Below are 25,120 nucleotides of genomic sequence, written 5' to 3'. Positions count from 1 at the left end.
GATGGACTTACTATTGGCATTCTATTTCTTTGTCAATTTTGTGTGACATTATAAATGTCTTTGTAAGTAGCTGTAGAATATAAACCTCAGGTTTTATTCCTAGGAAAGAAGAGTTTTGAGTATTTTCTTTGAGAATATTGTCTTTGAGTATCTTCCTCTTGATACTCTTTTCCTGACATCATCTTCCTTTAATTTTAATTCCATTATGCTTCAGAAATGAATAGTTCAATAAAATGGGCAGACTCTGCTTTTCAAGGGCAGGATAAAACTTTGATACCCTTAAATGTGTAGGCTTTGACTAATATGCATGCTGGTGAACATGAATTTCAATGTAATTTGATACTAGGGTTTGAGATCTAGAATTGCCCTCACAAGATATGGCAGTTTCTGTCCTTTTCTCTTTGTTTTTATCCAACTCTTTGATTTGAGTTCACTCTTTCTGTTCAAACTTGCCTTTGGCATCTATCATGTTCGCTTGTAGTTGAACCTCAGAGTACCAAGGAGAAAGTGGTTTATGCAAATGTGCCTTGAGGGGAAGCAGAATAGTTATCAACATTCCTCTCCTCTTCTCTTTCCTTCTATTCTTGTCACTTCATTCTTTTTCTTTTTTTAATTGATTTTTTTTACTCTGTACCCAACCTTAAAGTGCTTTTAGGAATAGCTAGAGGTGGGATGTAACATAAGGAAAACTATATAGTTACGAAAATGTCTTTTTTATTTTTTTTCAGGAAAATTTGTTGTTTGACGAATATCATAAATTAAAGCTGATTGACTTTGGTCTCTGTGCAAAACCCAAGGTAAGTGCAGAGATAAAAATGAGTTTATTTCCTTTGCCAGTGTACCTCTTGCCTGTTATCTTACACTAACTTCCATTTAGTATTTAGTGAGCCTGGTTGCATCCATTGAGAAAAATGCTTAATTTCATGCTTTTTATAAGTTCTCTTGATGATTTTAACATGTAGCCAAGGTTGAAAACCACTGCTCTAGGTCCAGGGTTGGTCCTGCTGAAAACCCCATGGGTATGCTGTGAGGGAATTTGCAGGACTGAAGTGTCAGAAAGCCATCACAGTGTGAATGCTGAATTGACCATGTGTTTGCAGTTGGAGTATGTTCCTGTTAGATGATGCCTTTCTTTGTTTAGATATGCATTTCAGGAAATCTAGTGAAAATCTATTCTTTATTATCCAAATGGTTATATAACTGACAATTAGTTACATTTTGAGAGACAATCCCTTTTCCTTATAAAAGAAGAAGAAAAAGTCCATATGTACTTTAAAATTTATACCATGAATTATTTCCTTAATTTGCACTCCATAGTTAATACCTTCTCTTTGAGGTGACTTTGAACTTTCTCCTGCGTGGCTGCTGTTGGAGGCTTCCTCTTGAGTCCTCTAATGATGGTACTTACAGTCTCTAAAATGAACTGTCTACCCTCATTAAGAATGTTGAAATTTCAGACTTGTCTCAGCCCCTTGGAGTCCCATGATTATTTCCTGCCCCAATCAGAACTACCTGGGTGCAAAGGGAGGCAGATTTTGCCCCTTTGGCTGAATGTCTGATTTTTTCTGATTTTCCTCTCCTTCCCTTGGCTCTTCAGAGATTGTCAGTCGAGTCTTGTGTCTGGGAACCAAATGCAAGAAGGCGTTTTTCTGATCGACAAGCAATAAAGATAAAGCTTACTTTGAGCCGTTAAGCTGGTTTAAGTCATGTTCATCACAGGAGGCAGTGGAGAATGTTTGTGACAGACTCTGGCAGCCTTTATTTATGGCTGCCACGGATTCAGCCCACACAGACTCCATCTCACAAAGCAAGACTTGACTGGGAGAAGGTGGCCTCAGCTTTCTGCTGAGGAGCTAACTTCTGGGTGTGCTGTTGCAGTTGTAAATGAAATCTTATAATTTCATAAGTCATTTGCCATTTGGGGAACTCTGTAGAAGTGTTAGGCGGTGATATCATTTGCATTATGTCTCCATATTTCTGTGGGAGACCAGAGGATCCTTATTTGAACAGATCTGGAGGCTGAGGTCATGATCTGTGTTATAACCAAGTCTAGGAAACAGACTCCCAAGGGTTTGTTTTGTGTAGTGTTTGCTCTCTTCCCTCTTGGGGAGGAGACACTTATATATTGGTAAAGATTTGCTATTGGAGATAGGGTCCTTCAGAGAAATAATCCTTTTTTCTTGAGTACTTGGGAGTGGGAGGACTTGGGTGCTTGGATGTATGCTAAACTGATTATTCTGCAAATGGATGCCTAGGGAAGTACGAGTTTGACTGAGCTAAGGGGAGAAGGATTTTTTTCATGCCAGGTCTTGGTGGTGTTGGAAATCCAGAGAAGAGGAAGCCGCATGTGCATGCACGCACATGGGCCGAGTATTGAGTTGGCGGCAGAATGTCTCTTATCATTTTCGGTAACTCTTATCTAGCATCTCTTTGCTTATATTGGAAGAATGTGTATCAGGGTTTTAATTCTCTTAAGGGCTGTAGTTAATAAGTGTTTCATTTTTATCTTACTGGCAGGGTAACAAGGATTATCACCTGCAGACCTGCTGTGGGAGTCTTGCTTATGCAGCACCTGAATTAATACAAGGCAAATCATATCTGGGATCAGAGGTAATTGTTCAGTGATTAATTCAATATATGATCCATATATGTTTACTGGTGATCTGCAGTGAGTCAGGCACTGTGTGTTGAGGATGTAATGAGGTAAGAAAGAAACTTGTTAATCAAAGAGTTGTCTAGTCAGAGAGTGAGATATGTACAGTAATAAGGGAAATGAACAGCTTACAATAAATATAATAATGCATAATATTGTTGTGAAACAAAGATATATTTCTGGTGTTTTGTGTTTAACAGTGCCGTAATTTAGACTGATTAGTCCAGCCAGGTAGAGTATGAGGTCAGGATTATAGGCTTAGTTTGCAGAGATGATGTTTAGCACAGAGAAGACCTCGGATAGCTGGCTGTACTTTATCCACAGCCAGCTATCCGAGGCCTGCAGTCCTGTGTAAGAGGCCTAGGCTCAGAAAGCCCTGGGCATTGCCGCTTAACTATTGGCTACCGCATGCTAGTTAGCCCCTTTGGAGTACCGATTTTGCTGATATTGTTGTAAAATGGAAAAGGTTTAGTTGTCAAAAGCTCTGGAAATACTGGGTTGAACAGTTTCCGTTAGTTCAGGATGTTTCTGAATCTTAATATGTTCTGTACAATGTCCTCTGGGAGGAGACCATCACAGAGAGCAGCTGGTCTCAGTTTCATGCGCCTACAGAATCCACTTTTTATGTGGAGCATCTTTTGGAACTGGTGTTATGTGGGAGAAACTTTGAGATATGCCAGTTTACTTAATTTGTAACATGAGAAGATGAGGACTAACTTGTTTTTGGTGACCTTTTATTTGGATATATTCTCAGACTTACAGAATAGGTACAAATATGGAATGAGAAACTTCTATATATATTTTGCCAAGTTTACAACTGTTTACATTTTTCCCTATTTGTTTTAGTATTCTCTATGTTTATATACATGTGAATTATGTTTTGAACCAATTGAGAGTAAGTTGGAGACATCATACCCCTTTATCATTAAATGCTATGTATATATTTCCTAAAAGAAGGGCTCTCTTATTTATTATTATTTTTTTTTTTGGCCATGCTGTGTGGCTTGTGGGATGATCTTAGTTCACTCACCAGGGATTGATTGAACTTGGGCCGCAGTGGTGAAAGTGCTGAATCCTAACCACTGGACTGCTGGGAAATTCCCAAGATGTCCCTCTTTTAGTTATCAAAATAAATTCACTTTAGTTATCAAAATCAGAGAGTTTAACATTGGTACAATTTATTTAACCCACAATTCATATTCAGATGGTGTTGATTGTACCAATCATGTCTTTTACAGCTATATTTTCCCTCCAGTCCAGGATTCCATTCAGGATCATGCATTGCACCGTTGCATTTCTTTGTTCTTTAATCTGAAAGACTTCCGTAGGCTTTCTTCATCTTCATGACCTTGAAATTTTGGGGGAAGCCAGTTATTTTATAAAATGGCCATCAAGTTGAATTTGTTTGATTAGTTTTGGGTTATGCACTTTTGGCAGAAATACCACAGAGGTGATATTGTGGCCTTCTTGGGGCATCATAAGAAATGGCCAAACTTTTACTGAATATTTATCATAGTCCTGGAATCACGGTAGATCTTTTTTTTTTTTTTCTTTCAATTGTGGTAAAATACATATGACATAATATTTGCCATCTTACCATTTATAAGGATACAGTTCCTATTTGAACTGCGTTTAAATGTACAATTCAGTAGTGTTAGGTACATTCATATTATTGTGCAGTCAATCTCCAGAGCTCTTTTAATCTTGCAAAACTGAGACTATATCTATTAAATAATAACTCCATTAGCCACTCCCTGCTCCCCTGGCAGCTATCCTTTTACTTTCTATCTGGGTCAGTTTGACTAGGCTAGGTACCTTGTATTATGGACTCATACAGTATTTGTTTTTTTGTGTGACTGCTTTTATTAGTGTAATATTTTCAAGGTTCATCCATATTGTGGAGCATGTATCAGAATTTCCCTCCTTTTTAAGTCTGAGTAATATACCATTACATGTATACACCATATTTTATTTATGCATTTATCCATGGACATTTAGGGTTACTTTTATCTTTTGGTTATTGTGAATAATGCCGGTAGACACAAATATCTCTTTGAGACCTTGCTTTCAGTTCTTTTGGATATATACCCGAATGTGGAATTGCTAGATCATATGGTAGTTCTATTTTTAATTTTTTGAGGAACTGCCATACTGTTTTCTGTAGTGGCAGCAGCATTTTACATTCCTGTAATGATGCACAAGGATTCCACATGGTAGATCCTTTTTATAATTTTCATTTAATCTGCACAAAAATCTGCACAAGGATTCCACATGGTAGATCCTTTTTATAATTTTCATTTAATCTGCACAAAAATCTGCACAAGGATTCCACATGGTAGATCCTTTTTATAATTTTCATTTAATCTGCACAAAAATCCCTTGGAGTGAGTACTGTTACTCTGTTTCATAAGATAAAGATGATGAAGATACTGGGGCTCAGAAATTAAGTGCCTTTGCAGATCACAACTAGCAACTGTGGGTCAAGATTTGAACTGAGTGAGGCTCTACCTCACACCTGTACTCTTTCTAGTCTCCTAGAAGGAGTGGTAATCACATGCCTGATGCTCACAAGATTCCTAGATGTCTGGTGATGAGGCTCTGCTGGTTTGAATGCATCAAGGTTTTCCTACAGGATCTTGCTTTCTTACCCATTTTAGTTCAGTTTTCCATCCTTCTAGGATAATTTCTTAAGGACAGTGTACCAAGGTATTGTCTAGGGGCGCTTATTAAAATATGCAGAACTCAGGGCAGTATATTTAGAGATTTTAGTTTTGTTTTCTAAGGTGGGGTTCTAGGAATCTTCTTTCTTAAATAAGTAATTTAGAGTATTCTGTTGCTCATGGTTCAGATCATGCTTTATGGATTGTTCCATGGTAAACATCTCTAATTCCTTTTGTAATTTCTCAGAGGAAGTCTCTCTGTTAACCTCTTCTTATGGCATTTGATGAGGCCATATTAGCCCACTCTTTCCTGTGTAGCCACTTTCTTTGTGTTTAGTCTTTGTTAGATTAGTATGTGTCTTGGTGTGTTTCTCCTTGGGTTTATCCTGCATGAGACTCTTTACACCTCTTGGACTTGATCGACTATTTCCTTTTCCATGCTGGGGAAAATTTCAACTATAATCAATTCAAAAAATTTCTCATACCCTTTGTTTTTCTCTTCTTCTGGGACCCCTATAATTCAAATGTTGGTGCGTTTGATGTTGTCACAGAGGTCTCTGAGACTATCCTCAGTTCTTTTCATTCTTTTTACTTTATTCTGCTCTTCAGAAGTTATTTCCACCATTTTGTCTTCCAGTTTACTGATTCATTCTTATGCTTCAGATATTCTGCTGTTGATTCCTTCTAGAGTATTTTTCTGGTGGGCTGCAGTCCATGGGGTCGCTAAGAGTCGGACACAACTGAGTGACTTCACTTTCACTTTTGACTTTCATGCATTGGAGAAGGAAATGGCAATCCACTCCAGTGTTCTTGCCTGGAGAATCCCAGGGACAGGGGAGCCTGGTGGGCTGCTGTCTCTGGGGTCGCACAGAGTCGGACATGACTGAAGCGACATAGCAGCAGCAGCAGAGTATTTTTAATTACAGTAATTGTCTTGTTTGTCTCTGTATGTTTATTCTTTAATTCTTCTAGGTCTTGGTTAATTGAGTCTTGTATTTTCTCCATTTTGTTTTCAAGGGTTTTGATCATCTTTACTATCATTCTGAATTCTTTTTCAGGGAATTTGCCTAGTTCCTCTTCATTTATTTGGACTTAGATGTTTCTGGTTTGTTCCTTCATTTTTATAGTATTTCTCTGCCTTTTCATTATTTATTTAAACTTACTGTGTTTGAGGTCTCTTCTTCCCAGGCTGCAAGGTTGAATTCTTTCTTCCTTTTGGTTTCTGCCCTCCTAAGGCTGGTCCACTGGTTTGTGTAAGCTTCGTATAGGGTGAGGTTTGTGCTGAGGTTTTTTGTTTTTTTCTCTGATGGGCAAGGCTGAGTGAGGTGGTAGTCCTGTCTGCTGATGACTGGGTTTGTATTTTTGTTTTGTTTGTTGTTTAGATGTTCTACCGGTGGTTGGGTGATGCTGGGTCTTGTATTCTTAAATTCAAGTGGTTTCCTTTGTGTGCACGTTCTCACTATTCGATACTCCCTAGGGTTAGTTCTCTGTTAGTCTAGGGTCTTGGGGTCAGTGCTCCCACTCCAAAGCCTCAGGGCTTGATCTCTTCCTTTCCTCCTTCTTCCTTCCTGGTCACTCTGCTCCAGCCCCACTGGCCTCTGCTGTTCCACCTCTATCCCTGTTGCTCCTTCTGCCACGAATCTTCCTTCCTGTCCTCTTAGCCTGCTTGATTTTTCTCCTTAGCACTGTTACCACCTGGCAGAACAGCTATCTGTCTCCCCATCCCCCACCTAGTAGAGCTTCAGCACTTTCTCCACTTCCGCTCATAGTGCGGTACCCAATACAGTTTTCCCACCTGTGCTTCTCCTGTGTAGCCTCTCTGCCTTAACTTTAACACCCCAGTCAGGAGTGCCATGCCACCAAGACTCAATGTATAGATGAAGCATTTGACATCTTTCAGGCATAAATGGTTAATTTCTGACCTCCTGCAACTTAAAAGAAGAATCAGTTGTTCACTTGAAAGTACACTGTTCACCCAGGGTTTCCTTGTTGAGTCCTAATAATATGATGTGATTTGGTAGGCAGGATTCAGTGTGAGATTGGTGTTATTTAGCATAAAAACTAAAGTTTTTTCCAAGGCTCAAATGAGGGTGGGAACTGTGACTTCTCAGCCAGTGGTCAAATGGCTATCTTACGTAAAGGTTAACTCATTTCTGGGATTTTGAGATTTGTAGGGCTATTTGTACTGGCAGGCTAATTTCTAGCCTTGATCCTTGAAAAGTCATTTGTTGAACTTTATTAAGGTTTCTCTACATAGAGAGGACTTTACAGTGCAGCTTAGTCACATTTGCCGATTATCAGTAGTAAATTTTAAAACTTGTTTTGATTTTCTCATGCATGTTTACATAATCCTCATATGTAATAAACCCTCAGTAGCACTATATTTTCTCTTTCAGAATCAGAGACTTAGCCTCATCTTCTTCCTTATCATGCCCAATCCAGCCAACTGGAAAAGATTTTCTATTAAGCATTGGCAGGGAGTGCACTGAACTGGAAGTCGAGAGACCTGCCTGGGTGGCCTGCCGTTGGCTGGGTGACTTTGGATGAGCCTTCCCTTTTTGGGCTTCACATTGTAGAATGAGCTGGTTGAACTGGATGATCTCTGAGTTCTTTTCCAGCTCTGTAAAGATTCTGTGTACTGCTATTTTGAAATGTGTTCTGATTTTTTGTCTTTTGATTTTTTTCTCCTCAGGCAGATGTTTGGAGCATGGGCATACTCTTATATGTACTTATGTGTGGCTTTCTACCATTTGATGACGATAATGTCATGGCTTTGTACAAAAAGATTATGGTGAGTATTACAAGGCATAGAATTTCATTGTGAGAGTTTATTATACTGCAAATTATATGCTTCTATTTATAAAAATACAGAAACAGGCAGAAGTAATCTATGCTGTTAGAAGTAAGGATAGTGGTCACTCTTTGGAGGTGGGTAGTGACTAAGAGACATGTTTGGTTTTTGATCTGAATGCTGATTATACTTATGTATTCAGTTTTTGAAAACTTATCAAGATATACCCTATGATAGATGTCCTTTTCTATATGTATATTATACTTCTTCAATAAGAAGCTTAACAAAACAAAAACAAATGGGAAAGTAAGCATTAAGCTGATTTTCCTGGTAAGAATTTTTATTTTGTATCCTGAAATGATGCCTTAGCAAGTTGCTGTGTTAAATCACATTTTTCTTTTGAGTTATGTTGAAACGAGAGAAGCTTTTTTTTTTGAAGGTAAAATTAGCTTTAAGGTATAATACAACCACAATGAAGAGCGTTAAGTTTTGTTAAAATCATATATATTAGAGATAGTAGATCTGAGATTATGGGGCAGTGGCGGGTGACTACTTAAGGGTAAAGGGTTTCTTTTTGGGTTGAAGAAAACATTATAGAATTAGACAGTGGTGATGATTATACAACTTGGTGAATATATTAAGAACCACTAAAGTGTATACTTTAAAAGTGAATTTTATGTTATATGAACTATATTCAATTAAAAAAATAAGAAATCACATGGGAAGGAAAGTAGTAGAATTCTTTTTAATGAGTTATATTCAAAGCACGCTAACAATAGATGACATGTAAAGAGCAAGGGCACCACATTGTGTCCATAGCAAACCAAGGTCAGACCAGCAGAGCAGCTTCTCAATGCAGCTGGACTTCCGTTCTGTGTAACAAATATTTCCTGACGGTCTTCTTTGAGATACTGAAAAGCATGAACAAAGATCTATGAAACTTGGTCATTTTCCCCCAGGGCCAGATTTCTTGCTGGAGACAGATATATGGCTATCTAAAAAGGGGAAAGGGCTTCCCTGGTAGTTCAGCATACATATACATGTATTCCATTTTCCCTTCAAACCCCTTCCATCCAGGCTGCCACATAACATTGAGCAGAATTCCCTGTGCTGTCCCTTGTTGGTTATCCATTTTAAATATAGCAGGGTGTACATACATGACCATCCCAAACTCCTTAACATGTGTATATGTGGCTGAGTCCCTTCACTGTTCACCTGAAACTGTCAAAACATTGTTAATTGGCTATACCCCAATGCAAAATAAAAAATTCAAAAAAATGAAAATAAAAAGGGGAAAGGGTGAGGGATGCCATTTTATAACAGGTATAAGTGAAGTTAATGCAGGAGTGGATGTGGGATTTGGGAGAACATCTTGCAGGAAGTGAGGTTTGAGCTGGGCTTTGAAAGGTAAGAAGCACTTGAGAAAGCCATGTGGGAGAGGGTGTGTCTGGTGGACGGTATCAGCAAAGGCATAATGGGAGTAGCAGGGGGAGAAATAATCAGAAGTTTTCTGTGTCTGGACCATTAGGTCTCTAACTCCCTTTTGTAGGGAGGCTGCCTACATCAGCTCCTATTTCTGGGAAATAGCACACAGGGTTGAAAGTGGCAGAGGCAGTTGGCTTATTGCCTGCTCTATAGAACAACCAAGGCTAAGGGTACAGAGTTCAATCTGCAGTTATTTATTTGACTTAATAGTTTTTCCTGTATCCTACCCTGGAAAATGCTTTAAAAATCAGTGCCCAAACTACAAGAGTAGTTTTGGGAAGTGATGGAGTTGTAGTAGTTCCGGTTTCTTGAAGGCTAAGGAGCTCTGATTCTGCAGGATCAAAGAGAAGTGGTGTTAGCAGTAGCTGCTGCTCATATTTTGGGGAACTGTGAGCATGTGTGCTTCTCCCTGGAAAGGGGGATGAATGGGGCAGTGGGCTGGAGCCGGCCAGGGTAGCCAGGACAGCACGTGTTTCTCCCCATTCCACCTCACAAAGCCTCCTCTAAACTACAGGGTTGCAGAGTCGGACACGACTGAGCGACTTCAGCTCACCTCACCTCACCTCACACTTTATGGGGTAGCAGTTACTGCCTTGGCTCAACTAGCAATGCTGCCTGGGACAGCAGTTCCTGGCCTCACAGAGCCACAGCCCCCTGGTTAGCAGCAGGATACAAGGAGAACAGTGCTAAGATCCCTTTGTAGCTTCAGCTTTAGTGAACATATGTGGAGTGGGAAGGAGGCTTGGTCTTTGGGCAGCTCAGGGACAATTTTCCAGTTATACTTTTGAAAAATATATGGTTGACCTCTTGAGTTGTTCCCTTTTTTTGCTACTCTTTCTGTAAAGTAGCACTCTGTTTTTTGTTCTGAAAATAACTTTAGTATTATAAGCTGCTAGTATGTTTTACCATACTCTTTTTGGGGGTTGGGGGTACTCCATGCTAAAGAAATAAACTGACAGACAAATTTCTCCAAAGATGAAGAAAAATGGATCTGTTAGGTGTTAATAGCCTGAAATCTTAAACCTTCTAGAAGTTTAGAAAGACAGTGTGGGGACACTTGGTCCTAGAGTTCTCCTCTCTGCTTCTTGTTGTCATATTTAAATTTTCACTAAAACATCTCTCGCCCTGGCTGTGTCCATGGAATCTCTGTCGGGGTGGGGGAAGCCTTAGCTATGGACTTAGTGCACTGGTTTACAACCCTGGCAGCATAACAGCATCACTTGGGGTGCTTTAAAAACCATCAGGTCCAGCCCCCAGAGAAGTTAAATCAGAATCTCATTGATATTTTAAAACTCTAGGATCTCTACTTTATGCCTATGGACTTCAGCGAATTACTTAGCCTCTCTGTATGTCAGCTTCTTCATCTGTAAAATAGGTAATAGTATTCACAACACATGTTGTCAGGATTAAATGAGTTAGTTCATTTAGTGTAATGTTCAGTAAATGTTAGCTATTATGACTGACATGCATTTCTAAATTTGGTTTGCCAATATTTTGTCCAGGACTTAAAATTTGTTCAGAGATGAATATGTAGTTTTCCTTTCTAGAATTCTTTTGGTTTTTTTTTTTGGCTTCAAGATTTTACTAGCCACATAAGGTTAATTGGAGACTATTCTTCCTTTTACTGTTTATTTTGTGTATGTGTGTGTGAGTGTGGAGAGGCGGTTTAAGCTTGAAATTTTTGGGTGTTATGGAATATGCTTGAAAATCCATCTCCAACAGTGACTTCTTTATGGGAAGATTTTAAAATAGTAAGATCTCAGTACTTTACTGAAAGCTCTCCAGGGGCTTCTTTCCTACTTTACTCAAGCCAGTGTGTAAGCTGTAGGCATCATCCTAGGTAAACTGGCTTTCCATTATCTCAGCGTCCTCACTGCTTACTCATCTTAGGATGTAATTCTTAAATCTTAAACAGTTTCTATACACCTATCTGTGCCAGGCAGTTTTCTAGATGCTTGGGATATGTCACTATCTGTGAGTAAAACAGAGGAAAGTCCCTGCCCCCATGGAGTTTATATTACAGTGGCAGGGAAAAAAATACTGATAGTGGTAGAAAGAGGTAATAGGTATAATGAATAAACTGTATTAAAAGATGATCGACTTCCCTGGTGGCTTGGACAGTAAAAGCGTCTGCCTATAATGTGGGAGACCCAGGTTCAATCCCTGGGTCGAGAAGATCCCCTGGAGAAGGAAATAGCAACCCACTCCAGTACTCTTGCCTGGAAAATCCCATGGACGGAGAAGCCTGGTAGGCTACAGTCCATGGGTTTGCAAAGAGTCAGACACGACTGAGCCATTTCACTTTCACTTTCACGTGCTTTAGAAAAAAGAAAAAATTGAGCAGGGTAAAGAGGAATCAGGAGAATAGATGGAGAAGTGTGAAGGGAAAAAGAAGGGCTGGTTGCATTCAGTTCAGTTCAGTCTCTCAGTCGGATCCGACTCTTTGCGACCCCATGAACCACAGCACGCCAGGCCTCCCTGTCCATCACCAACTGCCGGAGTCTACCCAAACCCATATCCATTGAGTCGGTGATGCCATCCAACCATCTCATCCTCTGTTGTCCCCTTCTTCTCCTGCCCTCAATCCTTCCCAGCATCAGGGTCTTTTCGAATGAGTCAGCTCTTCGCATCAGGTGGCCAAAATATTGGAGTTTCAGCTTCAACATCAGTCCTTCCAGTGAACACCCAGGACTGATCTCCTTTAGGATGGATTGGTTGGATCTCCTTGCAGTCCAAGGGACTCTCAAGAGTCTTCTCCAACACCACAGTTCAAAAGCATCAATTCTTCAATGCTCAGCTTTCTTTATAGTCCAACTCTCACATCCATCCATGACTACTGGAAAAACCATAGCCTTGACTAGACGGACCTTTGTTGGCAAAGTAATGTCTCTGCTTTTTAATATGCTATCTAGGTTGGTCAGAACTTTCCTTCCAAGGAGTAAGCGTCTTTTCATGGCTGCAATCACCATCTGCAGTGATTTTGGAACCCAAACAAATAGAGTCAGCCACTATTTCCACTGTTTCCCCATCTATTTGCCATGAAGTGATGGGATCAGATGCCATGATCCTGGTTGAATTATTAAATATTAAATAAGGTAGTCAGAGGTGAGATTTAAGCAAGATTTGGTGAGAAGGAGGTGAGAATGTTAGTCAAGTGGTCATCGAGGCAGAGAATATTTCAGGCAGGAGAGCAGAGCAAAGGCTGGTAGGTAGAAGCGTGCCTGGTGTAATCCAGGGAGAGCAGAGGGGCCATGCCACCGGAGTGGGGTTGAGTAGGAGAGCTGCAGAAATGAAGTCTCAGAGGCTCGGAGCTCCAGCTGCCCTGGGCTCGGTAGCTTTCAAAGATTCTGGCTTTTTCTCTAAGTGAAATAGGGAACCACCAGAGGGTTCTGAGCAGAAAACAGACATGGTCTTGTTCAGATTTTATCAAGACCACAGTGGCTACTGTGTGGAGATAGGCTATAAAGAGCAAAGAGGAGAACCAGGGAGATGGGTGAGGGGAATGTGGCAGTAATTTTCAGACGAGACGGTAGCCATTGAGGTAGTGAGAAGTGGTTGCATTCTAGGTGTCTTTTTTTTTTTTTTTCATTATTTTAAAATGAACACAGTAAAATAAAAATTTTGTGTGTAACAGTTTACAGATTTTAACACAGATTCATGTAGCCACCTCCATAGTCAGGATATATGTTTAGACTAATCTGTTGTCTTTTGAAGGTATTGCTAGTGTAATTTGCTGATGGATGGGAGGAGGGGAGTAACCTGAGCAACTAGAAAGTTGGAATTGCCATCAACTGAGATGGAGAAGATTCCTGGTAGAGCACCGACAACAAGGAGTTCAGTTTTGAGCATAACGAATGTGTCTGTTTTGTCTAAATTTTTTAGTTTATTGGCATAATGTTGTTTATTTAACCTCTTACAAAGTGTATATCAGATGTTTATGTATTTTTTGCAGATTAATCTATATAAGGAATCTTTTATTTTATCTCTTTATGCTACCCCTTTCCCAGTTTTGTCATACAGATGGTAGCATACCACAAACACTGTTCTGTATCTTGTCTTCTAACGGTATGTGTTGGAAATCATACCATTTCATACCCAGCTCAGAACTTTTCATAGAATTTTTTTTTCTTTAAAAAAAAATTTTAATTAGAGGCTAATTACTTTACAATATTGTGGTGGTTTTTGCCATATATTCATATGAATCAACCATGGGTGTACTCCCTCCCACCTCCCTCCCCATCCCGTCCCTCAGGGTCATCCTGGTGCACCAGCCCTGAGCACCCTGTCTCATGCATTGAACCTGGGCTGGCGATCTATTTCACATATGATAATATACATGTTCCAATGCTATTCTCTCAAATCATCCCACCCTCGCCTTCTCCCACAGAGTCCAAAAGTCTGTTCTTTATATCTGTGTCTCTTTTGCTGTCTTGCATATAGGGTCATCGTTACCATATTTCTAAATTCCATATATTCATAGAATTGCAGTGTATTGCACTTTAATTTATCTAAACCAGCCTTAATTTATGTACCTTAATTTAAGTTGTGTACTTTATCTGAAATATAAATTTAAAAAATTTTTATAGATAAATTATGTACCTTAATTTATCTAAACGATCCTAGGTTAATGGGTATTTAAGTAGTTTCTAAGTAGTCATTTTGTACCTTGTGCATATAAGAAAATTCCTTAAAGGGTTATGGGTCAGTTGCTCAGTCGTGTAGTCGTGTCTCACTCTGCGACCACATAGACTACAGCATGCCAGGCTTCTCTGTCCTTTACCAACTCCCAGAGTTTGCTCAAACTCGTGTCCATTGAAGTCGGTGATGTCATCCAACCATCTCATCCTCTGTCGTCCCCTTCTCCTCCTGCCCTCAATCTTTCCCAGCATCAGGGTCTTTTCCAGTGAGTCAGCTCTTTGCATCAGGTGGCCAGATTATTGCAGTTTCAGCTTCAACATCAGTCCTTCCAATGAATATTCAGGGTTGATTTCCTTTAGGGTTGACTGGTTTAATCTCCTTGCAGTCCAAGGGACTGTCAAGAGTCTTCTCCAGCACCACAGTTCGAAGGTATCAGTTCTTTGGTGCTAAGCCTTTTTATTGTCCAGCTCTCACATCCGTACATGACTACTGGAAAAACCATAGCTTTGACTATACAGACCTTTGTTGGCAAAGTAATGTCTCTGTTTTTAATACTCTGTCTAGGTTTGTCATTGCTTTTCTTCCAAGGAGCAGGCATATTTTAATTTCATAGCTGCAGTCACCATCCACAGTGATTATGGAGCCCGAGAAAATAAAAGTACATCACTGTTTCCATTGTTTCCCCATCTATTTGCCATGAAGTTATGGGACCAGATGCCATGATCTTAGTTTTTTGAAGGTTGAGTTTTATTTTAAACCAGTGTTTTTGCTCTCCTCTTTCACCTTCATCAAGAGGCTCTTAGTTCCTCTTTGCTTTCTGCCATAAGTGTGGCGTCATCATCTGCATATCTGAGGTTATTGAAATTTCTCCCTACAATCTTGATTCCAGCTTGTGCTTCATCCAGCCTGGCGTTTCACATGATGTACTCTGTATGTAAGTTAAATAAGTAAGGTGACAATATACAGCCTTTACGTACTCCTTTCCCAATTTGAAACCAGTCTGTTGTTCCATGTCCAGTTCTAACTGTTGCATCTTGACCTGCATATAGGTTTTACAGGAGGCAGGTCAGGTGGTCTGATATTCCCATCTCTTTAAGAATTTTCCATAGTTTTTTGTGATCCACACAGTCAAAACTTGGATCTAACACCTACAAATTTAGTACTAACATACAAATTTCAGTGTTCTCTACTTTTATTTATTTATTGAAAGCACTAGTGGATTCTGGGTGAATCCTTTGAGGGAGAGAACTTACCTTAAGATAAAATAAAAGTGTTATATCCTAATAGTATCTGTTAGATCCAAGTTTTGATATTTAGGGTAAATCAAATATTTCTGCCATGCAATGAGTAGAAAATGTCTAATTCTTGTTCAATAGAGATTTAGCCTTCCTAATTAATATTATTTACTAATATTAAATTAATACTTAAATTAATACTAATATTTAAATTAATATTATTTACTAATACAGTATATTCTTTGTTTCTCTTACTATGAATTTCATTTTTTAGTTTTTCATATATTTGCAAGTTGAAAATTGATTCAAATTAGGACTTTTATGCATTATTGTGGAATTTAATTTCACACATTATAGATTTTGAAATTTATTGTAATCTTAGCTCAAAACTATTGTTCCGAGTCACGGTGTAATACAGTCTGCTGCTTGAATCTAATTAAGGTGTCGTATCACTTGCATGCAGTATGTATCTTTGACTAGAATGTTCTAAAATTCCTCAGTTGGGAATAGCACTCCCTCAGTTCTTGGTTTGATTGAAAAACCCAGCAGTATTTGACACACTGTATGTAACTCTTGTTTAAAAGGCAGACTTTGTTTAGCTTTTGTGTTTTTTGACTGTTTTAACCAAAATGCTAAACTGCAGTTTCCAGCATGGTTACTAATAGACTGAGTATTAATGTTATTAATGTCACCTCTGTTCATTCAATATCACTTCATTCAAAGACAAGCATGACTGTACTCCAGTTCTGGGTACACAAACATTAAGGAAATATAACTAATTTAGTAAATGAAAGTTGAGTAGCTTGAAAGTAAAATTGCTTTCTAACAAGTATGGATTATAATTTTAAGGGAAATGAGCAAGTTATCTCTTTATGAGATAATACTTTACAATTATAGAGCTGACTCCAGTACTGTTATGTGTTGGGGAGATCACCTGCTTTTCTTAGTACTGTATGGAAACTGAACAATTCCAAGCTCACCAGTATTCCCAGGATTATCTTGCTTATTAGCACACAGATCTTTTTTCCTTCCTCCCAACTGGTTTCACCCTCTATTACCTGTTTCTTGCTCTCATTTGCAAGGTAATCAGCTCTTAAATAAATAAGAATTCTCCAAGGACTGGATATAAACCAGGGTTAAGGGGCGCAGGCTTGGTTGACACAGGGCCTTTTGTGGAGGTGCTCTTCCCCGGCGAAATTGTTTCTTTAAGGCCTTTTCTGTTTGACCGTTTATAGATAACATACTTTCAATATTTAAAGATGGAACCTTTCTCTCTACTTCTAGGTATCCTTAGACTTTCGAGCACAGTACCATACAATAGTATTATATCTTTCTTTACTATCTCTGCCCCTTTATTGCTCTGTAACAGTGTTTCTCAACTCTGGCACCAATGACATTTTGAACTGTATAATTCTTTGTAGTGGGGGACGTCCTGTGCATTGTGGGGTGTTTAGCAGTATCCCTGGCCTTCACCCACTAGATGCCAGTAGCGGCCTCCAAATCACGACAATCAAAAATGTCTCCTGACACTGCCAGATGTTCCCCGGGGGACAACATCACTCTCAGTTGAGAACCAGGGCCTTATAACATTGAATAGGTATTTGATTTCCCTGGCTGAGACATAGTTTCCTCACCTGTGTGATGTGGTTAGTAATCCCTACCCACCGCACAGGGTAGAATATATATACAAATGCTTTGTGTGTTTTTGAGTACTGTGCACAAATAAGTAGTTGGGGTAAGCCTGGCAGCAGAACTCAGCTCTGGACTCACAGGCTTCATGCTTCCTTTGTTGATGGTGCTCTACAGAGCTGTTCTGTCCAAGTAGGGAAAGTGGGTGGGTGATATGAGCAGGACTTGACTAGTTGATTTGTGCTTACCAAGTAGTCCTGAGATCCTGAGGCAGCTGTGATGGGGCAAAGCACTACTGAGGGGGCAGGTGCATCCTCAGAATGACTCGAGCCGTTTTTATTGTACTGAATATTTAGCACCCTGCCATGTATGGCTTTGGCTGCTGTGCCATCTTTGGTCTGCCCTATCTCTCTGCCTTTTGTAGCCCTATCTCCCACTTCTTTTTATTTCAGATTGGACAAACATTTATTGCCTCTTGTGCCAGCCACTTTGCCAAGTGTTTTCCCATACATTCTCTTTTATTCCTTTTAGTGGAATAATCCCGCATACAGTAATGCCCTGTAAGTAGCATCACTGAACTTGTTTCACAGACAGTAACAGTAGTAATGGTAATAGTAGTGAAGGCAGCCGTAATAGTACAAACCAGCAGATACTGAGTTCTTAATTCTGTGCCTAACCCTGTGCTAAGTGCTTTTTATGTATTAAATCATTGAATGCTAGCAGCAGTTTACAGAGTTGATACTGTTATTGTATTTCTTTTCCAGATGAGGAAACTGAGGCACAGTGAGGTTACGTAGCCCATCCACACAGCTAGTAAGTGGTAGGTCCTACATTTGGATATAGACAGTTTGTCTCCAGAACTTACTGCTTAGGAAACAGGGTCAGAAAAATGTCATAACTTGTACAGGTTCAAAGAGCAGATAAGAGGCAGACTGGGATTCAAATACAGAGTATGATTCCAGGCTTTGCCTGTTTCCAGTGCACCAAGCACCATACATGTCATTCACTTGTCCTCCTTGCCTACCTGTGGGTAGTATTGCTTCTGTAAGTACTAGCTTATAGCACAGTACAGGGGATCTATTAAAAGAGACTTCATGAATTCAAGTTAGGATGATCAAAGGGGTGAGAAATAAGAGGCAAAGGGAAACTTGGAATCAGCCTGATGGCTCTTGTTATTCAGTTCTTTGGTCTGAAAATTCATCTTTATATCTGATTTCTGTAGAATTCTGCTATTTTTAGTTAAGAGTACTTGTGTTTTGGATGGTAGTTTTGGGATTTAATGGCATAACATTTATTATCATAGTTCTGGTTAGGAACTGTTATTTGTGTGTTGGAACAGACCAGAAAGGGCTGGAATCTGGAACCAGAATTCTCCTTGGGTGGGTAGGTGATGATAGGAGAGAGGTAATGCAAGTGAGTTAAACCCTTAAAGATGGTCTGTTAGTTTTCTACGGTTGTTGGCACAAAGTACTACAAGGTGGTGGCTTAAAATGGCAGATATTTATTCTTCCCATTCTGGAGACTAGAAGTCTAAAACCAAGGTGTCAGCAGGCCATGGTCTCTGAAGGATCTGGAGAAACTCCTCTTTTGCCTCTCGCTGGCTTCTTGTGTTTGCCTGCAATCCTTAGCAGTCCTTGGTTTATAGGTGTGTCACTCCAGTCTCTGCCTCTGTTTTCGTGTGGCCTTCTCTCCTGTGTGTTTGTGTCTCTGCGTCTAAGTGCCCCCCTTCTTATAAGGATACCCCTCAGTTATTTTGGATTTAGGGCCCAGCCTAACCCAGTACATCTTAACTTGATTACTTCTGCAAAAGCCCTATTTTCAAATAAGGGTGCATTCACAGGTTCAGGTGGACTTAAGTTTTAGGGGGACAGTATTCAACCCTGTGCAGGCTGGTATCCAGAGAGTAAGCAGTAGATGGGTCTGCATCCAGTCAGCATGAGCAGAGACCCTCTGGAGTACATGGAGGTTCTGACCGTGAGCAAGACAAAGGACACTTGAGGCTGTGCAGGTTGTGACTGGAGACTCAGATCATGACTCTCCGATCAGTGTAAGTAGATAGTAGAGTCCTAACCCCAGGCTGTCTCTGTTTTCTACAGGACTCTGGTAAGAGCAAGCTACGGTATTTGAGGTACTAGACACACGATCAGTTTGCCAAGAAAGAGAACATGTCAGGTACCCAGGGTTTGAATCATGAGAAACATCTAGATATGGAAATAAGGAAAAGCTGAGATAAGAGAGTGGGGCCAATCAAGTCACTGCCTGTCCTGCATGTGACTTGGTGCTGAGTCCCAGCAAGGTGGCTGAAGCATCTAAAAATCCCCCCTTCCCAGGGATAAGCCTGAGCCTAGGCAGCACTGAGCCTTCAGTGCTTGGTGGATAAAGGGTAGTAAGGAAAAGTGAATTAGAGGCTTCTCATTACAATTCAGAAACAAACTGTCAGCACCTGACATTGGCATGTGTTTAGGTGCCCTGGCAAGGCATAAATAGGCATGGGATCTCTGGGTGTAGTGAGTGCTTTAGATAAAGGAGAACGAAAAATTTAATAACATTAAATGTCATTTGTAAAATGAAAGCTCTTGCCCTTCCTAGGAAACACTTTGTAGGTCAACCTGTCTGCTCTCATCAGAGAGGCTAAGTAAGAGGTTGAGTTGCTTTAACATTAGCACCTTTTCTTTTTAAATAAATTGCTTGATAACATTTCTTTGGAACTTTGACTGTTTCTTAAACATAATCAAAGTCCAGCCTGTCATGTAGGTCTCAGATTCTGAGTGATCTGTACTGTCCGTTTCTCCCCTCACCTTGAAGCTGGACAGGTTCCTGTGAGAACTGTGTCCTAGACAGTTCATGAGGACAGAGAATGCAGTGCTGCTGCTAGTTGCTGGCTTCCCCACCTACCTGCCTCTACCGTTCAGCGTAGTTCAGTTACTGCTGGGTGTGTGTGTCCGTGCATGTGCGTGCTTGCCCTTGTTGGGGCAATTTGTAATTTCCTTGGTTCTGTCTCACTGCAGCAAAAATTTGAAGCAACGGAGGGACCAGTGTTACAGCTCAGTTTTATTTGGCAAGCAAATACATCCTTGAGGCATGAGGGCTTGCCGACCCGAAAGATGCAAGAAGAGAGGCCAGAGGCTCAGTTTTGGCTCCTCTTTTTCTGTTTTTTCTCCTCCCCCTGAGCGTGCCCTATGTAAAGTGGGCTAGCCAGGAGGGCTGTTTGTTTTTGACCTGTTTGTTTCTCTGGTCCTTGAACCTTCCTTTGTTCTATTTTCCCGGGCTTTTCCCTTCTTTGTCCTTTAGCCACCGCCATTCTGGACTACTTTTTCCTATTCTACCTACCTAACACCCTCGTCTCCCTGGACCTGTAATAGATTTCTAACTCAGGATCCTTATTCAGGTAATTTTGTCTTTGATTAGTTTTGGGGACCCTCTGGATTCTCTCAGACCATGTTCCTTAGTCCCCATAGTTATCACAAACAATTGTGTGATAAATATTACTATTCATAACAATAATAACTTTTTTATGCCAGAATATTTGCTTAGGATAAATTGCTAGAAGTGTAATTGCTGGATGAAGGATTTTTATACATATTTCCACAGTACTCTTCAGAAACGTTTATACTCTCGTATATGTAAGTGCTCTTGCCCCTGAACTCTAACACTGGACAATTTTTTTAAAAGTTTATCAATTTAGATCATATTTTTGTTTAAATTAATTACTTTTTTATTACTAGTTTAGTTGAACATGTTATCATGTTTATTGACCATTTAAAAGCTCTTGTTTTGGGAATTATGAATACTCTGTCCATTTTCTTTTGGAGTATATGCTTTTATCCTATTTCTTCATTTATTCAACAAATATTAATTGAGCACCTTTTATGTTAGGGCCAGATGATGTTCTAGGTGAACAGTACAGACAGAATCCCTGTGATTTTTTTAAAGTTAATATTCTAATGTAAATAGAATACATTAGAATATTTTCTAATGTATAAACAAATGTGTAGTATGACATTTATAAACAAATATGTGTTTATAAACAAACATGTAGTATGACATATTTAAACAATATGCTGGGTGTGTGTCTGTGCACAAAATAAATATATAGTATGACATATAAACAAATAAATAGAAAATAAATATGTAGAAAACAAATAAATGTGTAGTATGACAAGTGGAGATAAGGACTCTACAGAAGGTGCCTTGAAAGGGTGGTAGAGATGGTGGTGCATAAGGATGCTATTTATAATGGTGGTTCGGGGAGACCTCATTGATACCACTGGTATTTAAGGGGAGACCTGAAGAAGATAAAGGTACAAGCTCTGCTGATATTGAGGAAAGCATGATAGTGGTGGGAACAAAGTGTGCAAAGCACCTAAGGCAGGCCTGTGTTTGACTTGTGGCGTGATCATAGTTTGGTGAGTGAGGGAGAGAGTGAGGAGGTGAGTTTGAGAGGTAGCAAGGAGTTGGGCCTGGAGCCAGAGTAAGGAATTTGGATTTCATTCTGAGTGAGATTGGGAGCCTTTAAAGAGTTTTGGATAGTGAAGTGACATGACCTGACCAAATGTTTTGAAAGAACATTGGTGCTGATGAGTAGAGACTAGACTGTGGGGAGCAGTGAAGGGCTCTGGAATACTAGCTGGGAGCCTCTTGCAGTTCAGATGAAAGAGCCTGGAGGTGTGGGGCAGATAGTGACAGGGGTTTCTGGATATATAACACAGAACCGGTCGATTTGCTGATGGTTTGGATGTGAAGTGTGAAGGAAGGAGGAGCTAAAGATGGTCCAAGGTTGTTTCTTCTTGTTTTTGTGAAATATTTGTTTATTTATTTGGCTGTGCTGGGTCTTAGCTGCCACCCTCAGGATCTTTGATCTTCACTGTGGCATTGAAGTTCTTTAGTTGCAGCCAGCAGGATCTTTAGTAGTGGCATGCAAACTCTTAATTGCAGCATACGGGATCTAGTTCCCTGATGGGGATTGAACCCAGGCCTCTTGCACTGGGAGTGTGAAGTCTTAGCCACTGGACCTCCAAGGAAGCCCATGACCCAAGGTTTCTGAGCTGAGGAGTTGGCAAGGCAGTTGCCATTTGCTGTGAAGGGGAAATGTTGGAAGAAGAGGATTGGTGGTGATCTGTGAGAGCTCTTTACTTGATAAAGCAGGTTACTTTTTTGTCATTTAGGTGGAAAGGCTCTTCCCCTACTCAATTTGTTGTTAATTAACTTTGTTAGTTGTGTTTTGCCACACAGAAATGTCAGCTTCTAATTGTGTCCTCTGCTAATCTTTATGGTTTTTGGTATTGCTGTCATGTCTAGACGGGTTCTAAAAGCTAATCACCATGCTTTCAGTATTCTCATGGTTTTGTATTTGCATTTAACTCTTTAATCTGGGTAGAATTAATTTTGATGTAGATTGTGAATTACAGTTCAATCTTAATTTTCTCATACAATTAACCTGTTATCCTAGCATCATTAAACAATTTGTTCTCTGCTAAGAGAAATGATTCTGTCATTTCCTTTGAATTGGGAAAGAGGGGTGTGTGACAGGTTGTGTGAAGAGGTACTATTCCATCATGTGTTAGTGTTTAGCGAGCCCCTAGTCTTGTTTTGGTTGATGGCTTAGTGACTGTAATGTCGAACAGGTTGTGAACATTTGTCTCCTGAGTCTCTTCCATTCCCTAAAGGGGTGGCTTTATTCAGTGGCAGTTTTTCGGTGATAGTGAGTTCTGCCTCGTAGATGATATGTGACCTGTTTGTAACCACGGCCTGTGTCCAATTACCAAATATGCTTTTCTGTGACCTAATTTTGTCAACTGACAGTTCTTCTGGGATTATAAACTAAAATTTGCTTTAGCAATATGAACATTGATTACACTGTATGCTTCTGTCCACTAATAATACTGTAGATTCCAAAGGCCTGTAAGATATATGTTTGCCATGTCTTAAAGTTGGGTGACGTCTTCAAGCTTGGAAGTAAATCTCTAGCATGTTGTTAACTGTAGAAATTTTTGTTAAGGCTGATTGAACCTAAATCTCTTTAATGCTTTTCTTGTTTTTTGTAGAGAGGGAAATATGATGTTCCAAAGTGGCTGTCTCCTAGTAGCGTTCTACTTCTTCAGCAAATGCTACAGGTAATCTTTGTTATTTATTTTTAAATAATAGAAATCTATTGCAGTTATTTGATTTTAAGATGTCTGTGGTGTTACTACATTTATACATCACCTTTAAAAAATTCTATTCATTATATCTGTTCTGCACATACTCTCTACTGGTGCTTTCTTTGCAAATGCAATTTTTTTTTTTGGCCATACCACATGGCATGTGAGATCTTCCCTGATCAGGGATCGAACCCCCATCCCCTGTAGTAGAAGTGTGGAGTTTTAACCACTGGACCTCCAGGGAAGACCTGCATTTTTTTTTTTTTAAGACAGCTAATGTATGTCTTTGGTGATTTGGTTTTCTTCCCTTTTCTTGAGAATTGTCAGTTTAATTGGCTCTTGTTCCACTGTTTTCTGTGTTCTTGCTCCCACTCTTTGTATGCTAGGTATATAGTGGATATGGAATAAATGCTTGAATGAGCTGATGTACAACTGAGTGGTCCCTTGATCTAGTGCTGTGGTTCTCAAACTTTAGCATGTACCAGAATTGCCAGATGGGCTTATTAAAACCCAGATTGCTGAGCTTCAAATGGAGAGTGTCTGATTCTATAGATCTGGAGCAGCACTAAGAGTTTGCATTTCTAACAAGCTCCCAGATGACACTGATGCTGCTGGTCTTGGGGGGCCACATTTAAGAATCACTAATTTGATGTAATGACCTCTCAAGGAGAAAGATAGGAGTGCTGAAGGCTAGTTATCCTCCCTACCGATCAATAGGCATGCTACCTAACCTGGTTCTGACCTGAAAATGGGGATTCTGAGCTTGGCCTCACTGCTTCATAGAGTTATGTGGATAAAATGAGATTAATAGGAAACACTTTGAAAATACGAGTACCTTATTAGTGCGGTATGTTTTTCATGATTATGTATTTCAGTTTTCCATCTATTAAGCCATCTCTACTTTTTATTCAAAATTTACTTCAAGCTCACCCACCTTGATTAAGTAGGCCAGACCACCAAATCTCCATAATGAGAGTGAAAACACCTCATCCTTTCTTCTAAACTCCCCAAAACTTAATCTGTGTTGATTAATTTTCCTTTCCTCACATTTGAAAATTACAAATGGAAAAGAAAGGTATGCTTTTCAACTTGTTCTATGTGATTGTAAACTCACCGGAGGTAGAGATTGCATATTCAGTGTGAATGCCCTGCATTGTGGCTGCTTGAATATTAAATTGGTGGATATTTCCTGTGAATAGGTTTTCCAGCAAAAGACTATTACATCATACAATAGATTGACTGAACTTCATGAATAATGTCCATACCATGTTCATGTTTGTTAAACATTTATCTTCTAAGCCGTGTAGGTTGCTACAGTTCTCTTGCTTCTATTCCCTTTTTAAAAGAATTTATTCCAAGGCCATTTTAAGGTCTTTGACAGTATTTTTGTGATGATAAAAGTTTACATCTGTTCTGATGAATTTTGAGTGCTCAGGAGAAAAATGTGTTCTATGTTATTTGAAATGTTAATCTCCAGCTACCTCTCAATGGCCACTAGGTGGACCCAAAGAAACGGATTTCTATGAAAAATCTCTTGAACCACCCCTGGATCATGCACGATTACAACTGTCCTGTTGAGTGGCAAAGCAAGGCTCCTGTGAGTAGAATTACAAAACAAACAAAAAACTTTGTGTGGATTCAGGATGTACAGTGATGTGTTCTAAGTATAAAAGAAAATATATTTTGTAGACTTATTCGTCAGATTGCTGTTTGGGAGACTGTAACTGAATTATACATTCACCTGTCAATCTCTCGGACAGTGATGCCTAACCAGGCCGGCACATGAGAATCACAAGGACCTTAAAAAGTGCCTGTGCCTCCTCCCGCAACAATTAATGGATATTTTAAAAAGCTCCCAGGCGTCTCTCGCATAGTCAGGATTGTGAACA

At 39.7% G+C, this 25,120-nt stretch overlaps 1 protein-coding gene across 1 annotated transcript in view; it reads left to right on the top strand.

Moving 5' to 3' along the window:
* MELK (maternal embryonic leucine zipper kinase) overlaps positions 1 to 25,120 on the top strand; it is a 71,511-nt gene that overhangs the window by 9,662 nt on the left and 36,729 nt on the right. The window contains exons 6-10 of the mRNA XM_069576160.1: positions 729 to 797; positions 2,518 to 2,610; positions 8,006 to 8,104; positions 23,136 to 23,204; positions 24,730 to 24,828. Of these exons, the coding sequence (XP_069432261.1) occupies positions 729 to 797; positions 2,518 to 2,610; positions 8,006 to 8,104; positions 23,136 to 23,204; positions 24,730 to 24,828 (429 nt within the window). The remainder of the gene's footprint in view (positions 1 to 728; positions 798 to 2,517; positions 2,611 to 8,005; positions 8,105 to 23,135; positions 23,205 to 24,729; positions 24,829 to 25,120) is intronic.

This window comes from Ovis canadensis, chromosome 2, assembly GCF_042477335.2.
Source record: "Ovis canadensis isolate MfBH-ARS-UI-01 breed Bighorn chromosome 2, ARS-UI_OviCan_v2, whole genome shotgun sequence".
Lineage (NCBI taxonomy): Eukaryota > Metazoa > Chordata > Mammalia > Artiodactyla > Bovidae > Ovis > Ovis canadensis.
Note: the sequence above shows the minus strand (reverse complement) of the source record. Positions and strands in the feature narration are given on the sequence as shown.